The following is a 15136-nucleotide window of genomic DNA, read 5'->3' on the forward strand; positions in this document are numbered from 1 at the left end:
GGGCAGAGATTCGGCTTGGGCCTCGCGTTCCCCCTTTCCCCATGGCACCGTCTGCTTCCCGGCAAACGGCAGGGACAAATGTGGCAGCAAGAGGCTTTAGCTCGAGCGTCTCAAGAGCCTGCCTGGGGATTAGCACGACAAGGCAAGAGGGACGCGCTGGGAAATGTTCCAGTTTTGCTCCCCCCGGGCATTTGCACAAAGTAAGGCAGCATTTGTCGCATTATACTTTTAAACGGCACTTGACAAAAGCACCCAGAACGCTGAAGAGTCATAAAAATGTCTCATTAACCAAAGGCAGGCAGTGAAAGAAAACAACAAAAAAAAGTCTAACCTCAGCAGAACCGTAGACAGACAAAATGCAAGCAAAGGAGAAGCAATAATAGGGATTTAAGGACCAAAGGTGGTGCTGCGGGACAAGCATTTTAGGCCATTTTTAAGGACAGAGAGATGAGATTAGATGATTTCCAGGGGAAGCAATTTTCAAATGTCTGGAGTTAACCAGCACAGATCAAACCCTGGTTGGCCTAACGAAATCAGATGGCTCTGGCTCCTCATTCTGCTCCCTACTCGTGTAGCAATTGGACCTGGGAGGAAAATCAAGGGGAAAAAAACAGAGTCTGTTCACTGCAGAAAGTCTGCTCCACACAGTTGCCTTGGATGTGGAATATGGGTGTATTCCACGCTCGGTACTGCAGGGACAAGGAAAGACTCATCAACAAGCGCAGCTGCGCCTTGCTGAGCTGACCAGCTCTTGCTGGCTCAAACTGCAGAACACCACAAAGAGAGGTCAGAGATCTACCAGAAAAGTGACAGTATTTACTCTTCAAAAAGCTCCAGGGAACTGGCCTCGTTGCTAGATACAGGGGCACAGAGCTCGCAGGCGAGCGCACACACAAACCCAAGGCAGCCATCCCAGCTCAAAACGCGCTGCGAGAACTCAATACCCAAGAAAAAGTGGGTTTGGTCAGGGTCAAACAGAGTTTCCAAAGTTCTTTTTCTGCACCTTTTTCCCCAAAGAGCTCCTTTTCCCAGGCTCCGTGCCCCCTGCAGCCCCAGCAGCGCACTGTGCTCGTAGGCCATGCCCCGGGCAGGCAGTTTGGCGCTGCTGCCGCCGCACGAGACGCCGTTTCAGGCTGCAAGACCTTGGCGGCCCGTTGCTGCGGGAGGGTTGGGGTAGCAGCTGTTTGACAGGCGATGTCATCGACCTGCGGGCTGCAGGAGCAGCCAGCGATTTACCGTTCAGGAGGGTACGGAACAGGCACATGCACGAGGCAAAGTCCGCTCCTCTGCGCGCAACTCCACTTTATAGCTACTACCTGAACCAACGTGTTCCACAGACGGCACTGGAAAGAGCCGAATGCTCTTTTAAGACACCACGGACCCAGGGCTACGTGGCCCCCAAGGCCTCCACAGCCTAAAGCCCGGACCCCACGACCACAGATGAACTAGATTTAGAGAAACCACTTGGCAGCAGAGCTTCATCTTCAATTTATTGGGCAACAAGCGTAAATAACTCTCTCCCCGAGTTCCTCTAAACACAATTACAACACATGAAACTGAATGATGTTGTCATAAACACAGCTGCTGTTGTTCAAACATCGATGTCCCCCCTCCTCCCTAACCAAAGGCTATTGCTTCCTTGTCCAACAGAAAAAACAGGTCGGGAAAACAGAACCAAACACTTTAAGCAGGCGCGGCTGCTCAGCCCCATTTCGTTTGCAGCACTACCCCTAACCGGACACAGCCTGACTCGGCCTTGGACCCCGCGGCAGCACTCCCCGCGCAACCACGACAGCCAAGAAACAAATAAAAGTGGGTTTTGAGCTCAAAGTACCGCTGCTATTCCACGTACAACTAGCGCGGTATCTAACGGTGCGTTAGCGGAAGAAGCGAGCAGCTCCTGACACTCACGTTACCAGGCAGCACCTCGCTAGGAGGCTTCAGGCTGTCATTTTCTAGCAAGACCCGTCCGTGGCTGCAGAGGACTATCATCTTCAGAGCGCTGCCCGTTTCCCGAAGAAAGGTCGCCCGTCCCTTCATCAGCTCGGTGTTCTCGGTGCGGCGCTGACAGCGGTGACGCTGCCGGTGAAGAGCAGCCAGACAGCGCCTGCTCCCACACAGCCCCCCCTTCTGAAAGGGAACTTGCTTCACTCCACACACGACTTGAAGTCAATTAAGGATTCCCAAACGTGAGCGAAACCGACCGCGCACCTCGGCACACCTGCAAGGTCCGCGCACCCTCACACCAAGAGAGTAAGGAAGCGAGGGCATCGCCTCCAGCAGGGAGAGAAAAAGCGGTGTGTACTAACACTGGCTAAAGAGAACCTCCACCTCTTCAACACAGGCCCGCCCCTTTGCTCCCTAAAGCGCTACAGGACTCCAGGCAGACAGAGAAGACGGGTTCCTGTGTGCCTTCAGAAAGTGCCGTTGATCTGCCGCACGCTTCACCCGGACCGGCTTCTCCAGGCCAGCAAGAGGAACATGGCTGCCCACAGGTCTTCGTACTCAAGGTTCGCCAAAAAGCACATCTTCATTTTGGTTTCCACCCGGCTTTTATCCACCAGTCCGTCCAGGAGCAACGTGGCCGCAGACTGGCAGAGAAGCCAGGCGATCATCTGGTCGGGCTTCAGGGTCTCGGACGCCAGAACGCTCTCGCCCCAGAGGCTTAGGTGAAGCACGTTAGCGGCAACTCTAGCAGACAACCTCTGCAAAGGGAAGGAGAGGGAAGATCAGCTCATCCTGCCGCACCCACGTCCCACCGCTAGCCTGTAGCGCCTGCGCTGCCCAAAGTGCCCCAGGCCTCCTCCGAGGCACCAACCACACTGTGAATTGAAAAGCTCCTTGTGACTATTAATATCGGCTGCATGTAACCCCCCAATTCAAGGTCCAGTCCCCAACAGAAACAGCCCTGAAATCCCCAAACCTCTTTAGTGCCACACGGGAGAGGCGGCGCCGTGCTTCAGCAAAGACTTTTTGTTTGTCTTTGATCGTTATCTCGGCTGCAGTGATATCGGGAGGACAGTCCTGCCCGCGGAACCCTCCGGGGTGAAACGATCTACAAACGATACTCCCAAAGACCGGCTAGAGGACTTCTCCAAGACAACAGCTTCTTACCTTGTTGGGATCCCTCTGAAGTAGCATCTTTACCACTTGCTTCACCTCAAGGGGCACGTGATCGGGCAGGCTTGGCAGCTGGTCTTCACGGTAACTTCTGCTTTCCAGAGTCCACTCCCCACGGCCGTAGAAAGGATTGGCCAGGCCAAGGATTTCATAGGCGATCGCTCCAACAGCCCAAGCATCGGCTTTACTGTAGTTGATCACCGTGCCCGGACCAGGCGACGCTGTGATCACCTGTGACAGAGATGGGGATGTTCAAGCACACCGCTCTAGCGCGGGCTCTGTGCCAAAACTAACCTTCAGGAGTCGAGTCAGCACTTCTGCTGGAAGAAACCGAGAGAGGCTGAAACCGAAGCTCGGTCTCATCCAAATCTCTAGCATTAATATTCCCTGCTGGCATGCGCTAAGACTTCGGCACTGCCCAGCCCACCAGGAGGAGTCTGGTCCTTGTGCCTAGGCTGGAGTCGTTGCCACAGAGTCCCAAGGGCTATTTATTTCACGCTGGGATTTCAGACAGGCAGGATGAACAAGCAGTACTGCGCCGGCACGTATGCAACGCAAGGCGCTGCAGGTCAAGCAGACAGCTAAGGGTGTCCTCGCTTGCACTACAGTAACCATCAGAGAATTAGAAAGGACCTGTAAATCATTTCACAACCGCCTTGAACTTCACCCAGAAACTACTGTCACAACACAAGGACTGCTGCATCGACTGCTTTAATAACTACACGGAAAGGGGCCCGAAAATAGACCGAAGAGGAATTTTTTTGGTCGGAAAGGTCAATTCTGCCTCATAACACTCCTAACACCGACTGATTACGTTTCCCCTTTCAGCGCTCAAGGTGTCTGTCAGACAACTGCTCAGCGCAGGACTGAAGAGGACCCCTTTTACTAGCACAGAGGTGTTCAGCAAGCACCACTCAAGTCAGGGCACGGACCTCCTACGCCGCTTTACGGGACACGGCTCCCCACGGCGGAGCGTAGGGCGAGATTAGCTACGCAGCCACCAGCTACGGGTCCTGTCTGGCGTGACCGAGTTACGCCAATAGGGAGGAACAGGTGGAGAACGGCGGATCCGGTGGCAGAGGCCTTCAGCAGGCGCTCCTGAGAACGCAGCCCAGCAGAGACCACGCAAGGAAGTTTCGGCGTGTGCATGTGGGGGAAGGCTCGGGGGCAAACCACAGCAAAGGGAGGTGCGCGCACACCCTCCGCTGCTTCTGGACTTAACCCCGGCCTTTTTCAAGTTCCTGTCACAGCCCACACCATCAGGCTGAAATGTTTTAGCCCCGACAGCAGGACAAACAGACAACCAGCAACACAAACCGGGGGATTTACCTCGGGTGCCATAAGACAGCCGTTGCCGCCCCGATCCACGTAAGAGCTGGTGAAAGGCAGCCTCAGGCCGATGTTTTCATCCGCCAAACAGCAACCAAAGTCCGTGATGACCAGCCAGGGGCAGCCAGCTGCGAACGACACGGGGCCAGCAGAGTTAGTGTCCGGTTCGGGAGGGCCTGGCTCTACTAGACACCGCATCACATGGACACCAGCGACAGTCTCCTGGATCAATCTCAACACCCCCAGGAATCACCACGATCACACCCTGTTTTCCTGCTTCGTCTCTGCATTATTAGGTTTTTAGGTGCATTGGCTTTATTAAAACAAACCTTGTTCTTCCTTCTCCTCTTTAGAGGGCATCAGCTCTCCCCACGGAACGTGTCTGTGACAAAATGTCATGGATACCATTAAAATGAAAACACATAAGGTTAGAGACTCATCCATGATGGAGACATACATTCATTTTTTTCCCTTTGCTTTTATCTATAGCAAAAGCTATCGACATCTAGACATATACTCAGCTACAGCAAAAGGTTGGAGAAACTGCATTAGTTAATAGTCCTTGTCCTGATGACAAGTCAAACATTGCAAAGCAGAACCATTACTGCTTGTAACGGGTCTGCGTGGCAAGGTTTTGGTAGCGGGGGGGTTACAGGGGTGGCTTCTGTACGAAGCTGCTAGAAGTTTCCCTGTGTCAGATACACCCAATGCCAGCCGGCTTTAAGAGGGACCCGCCGCTGGCCAAGGCCGAGCCCATCAGCGACGGTGGTTTTGCCTCTGGGAGAACGTGTTTAAGAGAGGGAACAAAGTGCTTGTGCAGCAGGAATTGCAGTGAGAGAGAGGAGCGAGAATATGGGAGAGAAACATCCCGCAGACACCCAGGTCAGGGCAGAAGGAGGGGCAGGAGATGCTCCAGGCACCGGAGCAGCGATTCCCCTGCGGCCTGTGGTGAAGACCACGGTGAGGCAGGCTGTGCCCCTGCAGCCCGTGGGCGGGGGAGCAGAGGACTGCCTGCACCCCGGGGAGGGCCCTCACGTTGGAGTAGGTGGATGCCTGAAGGAAGCTGTGACCCCGTGGGAAGCCTGCACCGGAGCAGGCTCCTGGCAGGACCTGTGGCCCGTGGAGAGAGAGCAGCCCCCGCTGGAGCAGGTTTGCTGCTGGGGACCCCGTGAGGGGGCTCACACTGGAGCAGTCAGTTCCTGAAGGACGGCACCCCATGGAGGAGACCCACGCTGGAGCAGTTCATGAAGGACTGAACCCGTGGGAAGACTCACGCTGGAGAAGTCATGGAGGACTTTCTCCCGTGAGGGGGACCCCACATTGGAGCAAGGGAAGCGTGTGAGGAGTCCTCCCCCTGAGGAGGAAGGAGCAGCAGGAACAACAGTGATGAACTGACCCCAACCCCCATTCCCTGTCCCCTGTGCCACTGGGGGGCGAGAAGGGAGAGAAATCGGGATCAAAATTAAGCCCGGGAAAGGAGGGAGGGGTGGGGGAAGGTGTTTTAAGATTTGGTTTTATTTCTCATTACTCCTCTCTGAGTTAATTGGTAATAAATTACATTTTCCTGAAGTCGAGTCTGTTTTGCCCGTGACGGTAAATGCTGAGTGATCTCCCTGTCCTGATCTCAACCCCACAAGCCTGTTCTTTTTTTTTTTTTTTTCCCCTCTCCCCTGTCCAGTTGAGGAGGGGGAGTGACAGAGTGGCTTTGGTGGGCACTTGGCATCTGGCCAGGGTCAACCCACTGCACTGCTCCAGACTCCGATACGGAAAAATCGATGCTTTAGGTCATTCCTAACTGCATCCAACATTGCTCCAGAGCAGCTTTTCCTTCGAGAAAAGAAGGACGGCATTAATATCGCTGAAAACCTTCCACGGCTGCTGTACCAAGACCTTTAATTACATAGATCTGGCTGCCTGCTATCATTTCCTGCCCATTTGAATCTCAATCGTGTCAAAAAAGAGCTCAGGTAATTAAAACCACAGTTAGAGGCTGACAGGAGAACAAGCTTTTGCCTTTACCGCTGTCGGCTCCTTTCCCTTCCAACTCATGTTTCGTCATCCCAGGACCAGCACTATTAACCTGACCGAGAGGGGGGAGGTTTAAGAGCCGCCCCGTGCTGTTTGGCTACTGAGAGACGACAGAGCCCAGAGGCTGAAGCAAAGGCACCTCTGGCATCACCCACGAGGCGCTGGCTGTGCTTGTGCAACGCCATCGCCTCAGCAATACGCTGCCTCTCTCCGTCGGACTGCAGCGCAACGCTCCTTTCAAGTCCGTTTTAATGACCCAAAACCTGAGGCACAGGCAGTATCAATGACTTCCCCAGTGCTGCAGTGACAGCAAGCAGCGAGCTACAAACAAAACCCGAGATTCTTCCAAGGGTTTGATGCTCTTTTTCCCCCCCCAAACGCACTCCTGGGTAGGACTTCCCCTGATAACCACACGACTGCATCGCTTCTGCACGTGACATTTATACTCGGCGATCTACGTACCAGAATCAAATTCAACCAGGACGTTGTCAGACTTCAGGTCTCGGTGTGCTATTCCGTGCCGAACAAGATGGTCCACGCCTTCCAAGAGCTGTAAAATCATCATCGTGGAGAGACAAACATCCGGACTGCTCTCCCGCAGATACTGGCGCAGGGTGCACGGGTAACTAGTCAGAAACAGGAAAACCTCTGAATTAGGATCCTGGAAGCTCATCGCTGGCTGGGGATGCAGCACGCTTGTACATGCCAAATGCTTCCTGACCTCCATGGTGCCTTCCCACCTCCCAGCCTCAACCTGACACCGCTCCCCTCTCTGCTCCTTTCAAATCCTCTCTTTTGCAACAACACCCACCACTGAATTTGCGGTTTTCTTGCCCGACTTTGACAACTGACAAGCAAATGAGCTTCTTAACAGCGTGGCGAGGGGCCGCAGGGATACAGCGGTCATTCTCATGGGTTTTTACGCACCGGTGGTATATTTTGTGTGAAAGAGGAGGCAGATTAATAACGCAAATCGTACGAGTGAAATGAGGAGACGTGCTGACAGGGAGAAAGAGCATATTCTTGAAGGACATTGGGGACAGAGCCCTTCACCAGATGCAGGCAGAACAAAGGAGTGGGAAACAGAAGGTGCTCTTATGCCAAGGCCACTGCGATACCCATTCAAAACCAAACCCCAACTGAGAAAGCCAGAGACACCGAGCACCAATAAATCTCATTACCGATTCTACTCCGGCTCTAGCGGCGTGTTCAGACTCAGGGTGAAATTCGGACTGAGAAGGGCAGACAAATGGGGACAAGCTCCGCATTTCCTACTTTACTTTGGGGTAATTATTAAAAAGAATGGCTTGTCTTCATGGTCGAACAAGAATTAAAATCTCAAGGACTTGGAACGGGTCTTAGGAGGCGTTTCCAAGAGCACAGTCTGCTTTTTGGCAGCAGCCCAGGCCAAGCCCTTGCAAGGACCCGCACACAGCCCCGCTGGGCAGCACCACGAAAAGCCTGACTTGCTTAACAAGCTTCTCTCTACCTACTTCTTCATCACCAAGAAGAGCGTGCGGCTGTGACCGATCCCCCTGGGATTTAGGTTTAACGGAAGAACATCGGGATAGTCCGTGAAGGCTCCGGGCAGCAAAGGGACAGAGGACGTGAATGCTCGGATCACCTGGATTATATTCGGATGAGGCTGTAACTTCTTCCTCCCAAGGACGGGTTTTCTGCGCAAAAGTAGAGATGCCAGAGATTAGGAACCGATCTCCCGGTCGGTTCTGATTCCTCACAGATGCATCTCTGTTATTTCTGGAACTACCTTTCGCTAACACGGCCCGTCCTCCCCACCAAATGGTTCCAAAGCCCTCTGCAAACACGTCATTCTGTCGTGAAAACCTCATCAGAGGGAGCAAGGAGGCTGCCCAGCACAGATTACAGGACTGCGCACTAAGCCAGCATTCCAACGGCCACAGCCTGGAAACCATCCGGTCAGACACAAGAGGGGCAGCAACCTCCCTGCCCTCGCGGCCAACCTCCCAACCGGCGCCTCAGCCCAGCGCTTCCCACGTCGATGCAGAGCGCCCACAGCCTGAGCAGACCCCCGCAGCAGTGGGCAGGTCCCAGCACTCTCTCCGGAGTTGAAAATCTACCCTGGCGCTTCCCACAGCAAACCGAAGCACCAGCGAGGCAGCGCCGTCTGCAGCCACACCAGTGGAGGGTATGCAGACCAAGACTTCACCTGTGGCTGCTAGAGAGGCTCTGTTGTAACTGGATTTCCCTCTATACAATGGTCAAACAGGAAATACTGGTGCTTTGCTGCAAACCCTGACACTTAACATGCAGCCTTTAATTTTTGTTCAAACCCTACTAGCCCTTCCGTGCTGCTAGCGAAGGCAGAGCTAGTCACAGGCTGCTTCTTGGCTCAAAAAGAACTACAACAGCAGCTTTAGAGAAAAAAAAAACAAACCACCAACCAAACAATTACTTTGTTAGATGTAAAATGAAGGTCAACTTCACACTAGGCATATCAATTTAGACGCTCTACTTTATGGCACAGGCAGGAGGCAGTCACTAGGACGAAAGGCAGGTTACCTATCTGTAGCTGCAAACATCTCTCTCCCCTCTCGTCCCCTGAATGTCAAATACCCTGTTGGCTGCTCTGTCGCCTTCTCAGCTAGCGATGTACCGCACGGCATTCGTTATTCACTTCTATTGGCAGCTGAGAGGTATTTGAAATTTAAATCAGACAATCTGGGCTGCGGACACCCTTGTTTCAAATCCAACAAAAAAAAGAGACATTTGTGAACAAAAAGAGAGCTAACTCGAGAGAATGTAATAGTTTCTGTGCAACTTTCCACCTTTGTGCTGTTCGCTCACTTCTCGCTCAGGTGGAAGGGTGAGAACCGAGTCGTTTTCCACACTCTTCCTCGACAGTTTCCCCACGATGGAACAGTTTCCACCCAGCACCCACTTTACCACCAAACCGGTCCTACAGAGGTATCACAGTCCAATCGCTTGATGTTTACCACAGTCAAACTGTTACCGATGGCAGATGTGTACTTCTGCAGTTAAAAAGCACTGGGATGCACGTTTAAATGACGTTTCATCCAAAGTGGCTCCTCCCAGCCTTTACCCCTGCAGCTACCAACGCATTCTACACACGGGGAAACTAAGGCACGGGGCAAAGAAGTGCCTGGCCACAGTCACCCCCCAGACGGCTGGCCGGACCCCAAGCGGTCCCCAGTTACTGGCGCACCCTTCCCGCACCCTGCTGGACTACGCCTCCCCAGCCAGCGCCGTCCAGCTGCGTCCTTGCGGGACGTTTGAGGCGTGCGGCACTTCTGAAGGCACCGCCCTTCAGACAAAACAGGCGCGTGCACCTCCTGAGCCACTAATAATCCCGAGGCTTCCTTTTAATCTGCTTTCAGGAACTACTATAGAAACCTCTGGCCGTCTTCTTACCGGTACAGGTGTGCTGCAAAATTATTTCACAGATAAAATCAGGGTGTCACCACTTGAGAACCTCCACCATTTCCGTAGGGACTGTACCTGCGGCCAGAGACGGCTCCATATTCTCCGGCTAAGGCAACCCCCGTGGCTGGAACAAGCTCTCGGCCCATAGCATCGAGGATGGCTTCACTCGACGAACCAGCCTGCAACAGCAGTTACACATCACATTGCTTTAAGCTCCACAGTCATCCAGCCTCAATACAGACTGAAGCAGATAATCCTGATACTGGCACTGTATCTGGAGTTAGATCCATGGAAACTAGATCGATGGGACTCCCTTCTCTACTCTGAAAACCAGGGAAGGCCATCGACTACTTACAGAATTTACCAAGGGACGTGGCAAGGCCTTTACTTGCAGAAGGAAATCCATCTGGCTCTTCAAATGTAATCTCCACTGTCAGCACCCCGAGCTGTACATTACCACTCATTTTCAACCCTCAAACCTGACTGGTAAAGCCCACAGCTAAATGCCAGGGGATTTCTGGAGCCCCAGGGGTTTCAGATGCTGCCACGCTGGAAGACTCTCTTAGAACATCCACTTGTCAAATCAAGCGCTACAAAACCTCTTCAATGGGAAAAGCCACGTGGATTTTTTTTAAATGTGGAGTAGCCGCACCGAGGGGGTGGATCACCAGAGTCACCGGGGCTGGGAAAACCCTGCGCGATCTCGCTCATTCACTTCACAGCAAGGGGGCCCAGCACGCAGGTTACCAACTCGCACCTTGGCCCCGCTTTGCAGGAGAAAATCCCTCTCTGCCCTGACACCGAGACAAGGACACCGATTCCTAGAGCACTGGCAGCGGTGGCTTTCCGTTTCTTATTTCTTTCCACCTCTTGCCGTCCTTCTACTTTCCCCTTACAGCCAGCTGCAGAAAACCTTCCTTCCCAAAGCATCACCCCCATGACCAGCAGCTCTCAGCGCCACACCAGAGGAATGAGGCACGCTGACCACCTGGCTCTGGGGCCGCTCGCTGACAACCGACGTCTCCAACGTCACGTCTCGACAGCTTTGTTTCGGCACGCGCTCTACAGAAGTAGCGCTTTCAGCACTGCGGCGTGACACGCTTCAGCCAGGCCGCCCCAGCGGCGGACAAGGGGGTTACGGACCAACTCCTTACCGAAATGTTCCACATCATCTTGATGGCCAACGGAAAAGCCGCTGTCGGGTGGCGCTTCCCTACGGGCTCCTCTTCAGCCGCCCGTGAAGCCGAGCTGCCCTCCGGCGGCGCGGCCGGCCCCTGCCCTGCGGGACGGCCGCTCTCCGCACGCCCCCGGCCATCGCACACCAGAGGAACAGCCGCTTCGTACACGGCGGCGCTGCAGCCCTTCCCGATGGGCTGGCCGATGAGGTACTCCTCCAGCTTGAAGCCCTGCCGGCGGAAGGGGCGCAGGGGATCTTTCTGCGGCTTGTTCTTTCCGACAAACACCGTCTGAAAGGAAAAGAACGGGAGACAACGATAGAAAACCCGCTCGGTTCCTCACGACGTCCCGAGGAAGGAGAACTCCCGCACTGTTTCAGCGCCGTTGCACGTCCCGTTGGGTGGGTCCAACCTGCGAGCCACAATCAGACTCTAACCATTCGGTTTAAATCCCTGTAACCATAGGGAAAATAATTCGCAGACCATATAGTTTTGGCTCAAACAAACGACCCCTAAAACAGTCTTTACCAAAGGTGCTCTTTCCGGGGGTGCTGTAGACGCACAGGAAGAAAAGGAATAGGGAGGGGGAGTCATTTGCTCATCTAGACATAAATATGTTTTATAAAGACAAGTCTAACTAACTGCTCCTAAAAAGAGATGCACTGTTACACTTTTCTCCACTTCCATAAATAAATCAGGCAAATAGCATTTAAAAGAAAATCCAATTAAGAGCACTGACAGATGGAAAAACAATGCCCTGAGCTTCTGTGACAGCCACATACGAGGGCTGGCTAGTTCGAGGAAGAGTGAATCAGTGATGGGAGAAAGCTGGGGGAGGGAATTGAAAGAGACAACAGAAAACAAAGCACAGGAGGGCTGTTCCGGAGTTTAACCACAGCGTTCAGGATCCTACAGGGCTGCTGGTGCCACAGCTGTCACCTGGACCGATGTAACCAAGCACACTTCTCCGTAAGCTACAACCCTGATGCACTGGTGGCCGCCCTAGGGATGTGCCTGGCAGCAGAAGGCCACAAATTCAGGGACCATGGAAGAGGGAAGACAGCAAATTTAGCTACCCAGGCAGGGCAGGGGAGAGAAAGCATCCTGAGGAACTTCAGGGACAGGCAGAGGCTCTGCGGGAATGTGTTCCTCTGCTGGTTAGTGGGGCAGGTGACAGCTGGCTCTGGACACTAAAGGTCTATTTTTACCCATGAAATATGTTCATCACCGTCCGTCCCTGGTGCCCTGCCAGCATGGCTTGGCCCAGCCTTGCAGAGCCCCATCTGTCTCAGGGTGAGGGGACGGGCCTGGGGGCTCAACACCAGCCTCCTGGGACACAAGACTCACATCACCAAGGCCCTGACTCCCTCCCTTTCTGGGGGGACAGGAAGCGAGGGGCTCCCCACAGTGAGGACCTGCTTTAGGGTGGTGAGGGGCTGCTGAGCAAGGCCGTTCCCCAGTACCCTCTTTTTGAGGAGGAAGAGGTGTCTGTGGGGCTGCTCACAGCAGTCCCCCGCCTCCCGGGATGTCCCTGAGGGCTGCTCATAGCAGTGCCCCCCCCCCCTCCTTGCGGGGAGACGGGCAGGTGTACCTGAGGGGCTCCCCGCAGCAATAACCCCCTCCCCTTCACGGAGGGAGCCCGAGGGGCTCCCCAGCGGGAAGCCCGGGCCCGGGGGTCCCGCAGCCATCGCCCCCCGAGGGGACGCCGCACCTGGATGTGGCGGCACGCCGCCTCGGCCCGTCGCTGCTCCTCCAGCCGCGGCTCCACCAGCCCCAGCGCCATCACCAGCGCCAGGCAGGCCCCGCCGGGGCCTCGCCGCGCCACCGCCGCCGGCCCGCCGGCCGGCCCGCGCAGGAGCAAGCGACGGGCGGCCGGCAGCCAGGACAGCCAGGGCCGCCATGGCGAGGGCGGCGGGTCGGGCCGAGGGTCGGGCCGGGGGTCGCGGCGGGGGACGCGGGGCAGGCGGCAGCGCGGCAGCAGGCGCAGGGCCCGCGCCAGGAGCAGCCGCACCGCCATGGCCGCCGCCGCCTCAGCGCGACCGCTCGGGGGGCGGGGCCGACGTCTGGCGTCATCCGCGCGCGGCGGGAACGCCCCCGCCCCCCCCCCCCCCCCCCCCCCCCCCCGCGGCTCGCCTCTGCCTCCCCGGCGGGACCGGGCCGCGACCGGGGCATGGCTTGTGCGCGGCCCGGGGAGCGGCTTGTGCGCGGCCCGGGGAGCGGCTTGTGCGCGGCCCGGGGAGCGGCTTGTGCGCGGCGGGGAGCGGCTTGTGCACGGCCCGGGGAACGGCTTGTGCACGGCCCGGGGAGCGGCTTGTGCACGGCCCGGGGCATGGCTTGTGCACGGCGGGGAGCGGCTTGTGCACGGCCCGGGGCACGGAGCGGGGTGCAGCCAAGGTACAGCCGTGTGCCATGCGATGCACGGCCCGGGACACGGCTGGGTGCGCCTGGTGCACGGCAGGGCGTGCAGCAGGGCACAACCCAGGGCACAGCCCGACCTGGAGCAGGGCACAGCCCTGGGCACGGCCCAGGGCACGGCTGGGTGTTCCTTGTGTGCACGGCAGGGCATGGAGCAGGGCACAGCGGGACACGGAGTGGAGCCCTGCCCTGGGCATGGTTTGTGCGCAGCCCAGTGCACAGGAGGGCACGGCCCAGGGCACAGCCCAGGACATGGCTGGCTGTCCCTTGCGTGCACGGCAGGGCATGGAGCAGGGCACAACCCTGGGCATGGCTTGGGCATGGCCAGGACACCTCCAGGAGTGCAGCAGGGCACAACCCCAGCGCACAGCGGGGCACGGAGCAGAGCCCTGTCCTGGGCACGGCTTGTGCATGACCCCGTGCACCAGAGGCCACGGAGCAGGGCACAGCCCTGTGCGCAGCGGGGCAGGGAGCGGGGCAGCAGCAGCACGCTGCCCTGGGCACGGCCGAGGCACAGGCCAGCGCACAGCGGGGCACGGGGCAGGGTGCAGCCAAGGGACAGCCCTGTGCAGTGCAGGGTACAGCCCGGGAAACGGCTGGGTGCGCCTGGTGCATGGCACGACATGGAGCAGAGCCCTGCCCTGGGCACGGCTCGTGCACAGCCCGGGGCAGGAGCAGGCACGGGGCAGGGCACAGCGTGGTGCGATGGAGGGCACGGCCAGGGACACAGCTGGGCGCAGCCAGGGAGGCCAGGAGGGTGCTGGCGGTGCAGGCAGCGCTGCCTGCGCCATGCAGTGTCCTGGTCGTGTCCTGCCTGCACCGCCAGCGCCCTCCTGCCCTACCCGGCAGCGAGGTGGCCCCAGGGCCCTGCTTCCCCATCCCTGTGATTCATCTTTTGCTGCAAGTGCAGGGGATAAACCAGGACTGCTTTTATTTCACTTGGGCACAGGCAATAATGCCCAGCGCGGCACTGGTTGGGAAATGGAACACATTTGATTTTCATTGTGCATAGTTAAATTAAGAGTATAATCAGCAAACGGCATTCCTCTGCAGACAGAAAACTCTCCAGAAGCCCCCCAAAACTCCTCTCCCTTTTCACACCCACAAATGGAATAAAAGCCAGAAAAACAAGCCGGAGAGAAATGAGCAAAGGACACGCTCAGTGTGATAACCGTCCAGTTCCAGCAAATTGCCTAATCTGAATTGGCTTGTTAATAACTGGTGGTGTCGATGGAGCCTTTCCTTTTTGCTTTCGCTTCTCATTTAAAGCTGAAGAATCCAGCATTTTCCCAAACAATGATTTTGCATTATTCAGAAGTGGTTTCTGTACCAACAAGTCCGAGCTCAAGCCACGCATCAAACCCTTCTCTGTCTGTGAACACCCCCCCTTGCCTACAGCGAGAACACTTCTTTCTAATAACAGCGAATTTCTACGGTTTGATTTCACCATTTCCCTTGGGTGAGGTGGGGCCGGCATCTGTGGATCAGCACTGAATCAGAAGATGAGCGAGAGGAATGGGCAGCTTAATACTATAAACACATTTCCCATTGCATCGTCCCCAAAAACCTGCTTACACGCCAGGGAAACTGGGGAAAACCATCCTCCACTGCTGCCAAAGGGCAAAGGCCAGCGGTGGCCATGCTGC

At 56.0% G+C, this 15136-nt stretch overlaps 1 protein-coding gene across 1 annotated transcript; it reads right to left on the reverse strand.

The window, feature by feature from the left end:
* Window positions 1-1477: 1477 nt before the first annotated feature.
* PINK1 (PTEN induced kinase 1) lies at window positions 1478-13092 on the reverse strand. The gene is made up of 8 exons (XM_086476025.1): window positions 12787-13092; window positions 11055-11366; window positions 9976-10079; window positions 7971-8153; window positions 6940-7103; window positions 4450-4577; window positions 3115-3351; window positions 1478-2705 (listed from the first exon to the last, which is right to left on the reverse strand). The coding sequence occupies exons 1-8, from the start codon at window positions 13090-13092 to the stop codon at window positions 2445-2447; spliced, it is 1695 nt and encodes a 564-aa protein (XP_086332151.1). The 3' UTR covers window positions 1478-2444.
* Between the last annotated feature and the right edge of the window lie 2044 nt (window positions 13093-15136).

The sequence above is a fragment of the Leptosomus discolor genome, chromosome 20, assembly GCF_034619465.1.
Source record: "Leptosomus discolor isolate bLepDis1 chromosome 20, bLepDis1.hap2, whole genome shotgun sequence".
NCBI lineage: Eukaryota > Metazoa > Chordata > Aves > Leptosomiformes > Leptosomidae > Leptosomus > Leptosomus discolor.

Bases quoted from the DNA above. Each gene is read 5' to 3' on its own strand.
- PINK1 (XM_086476025.1), bottom strand. From the start codon at position 13,092: ATGGCGGTGCGGCTGCTCCTGGCGCGGGCCCTGCGCCTGCTGCCGCGC. The intron at 11,367-12,786 runs GTGCGGCGTCCC...TTTTCCTTTCAG, and splicing joins CGGCGTGCCGCCACATCCAG to ACGGTGTTTGTCGGAAAGAA. The intron at 4,578-6,939 runs GTACGTAGATCG...TGTCGTTCGCAG, and splicing joins CCTGGTTGAATTTGATTCTG to CTGGCTGCCCCTGGCTGGTC.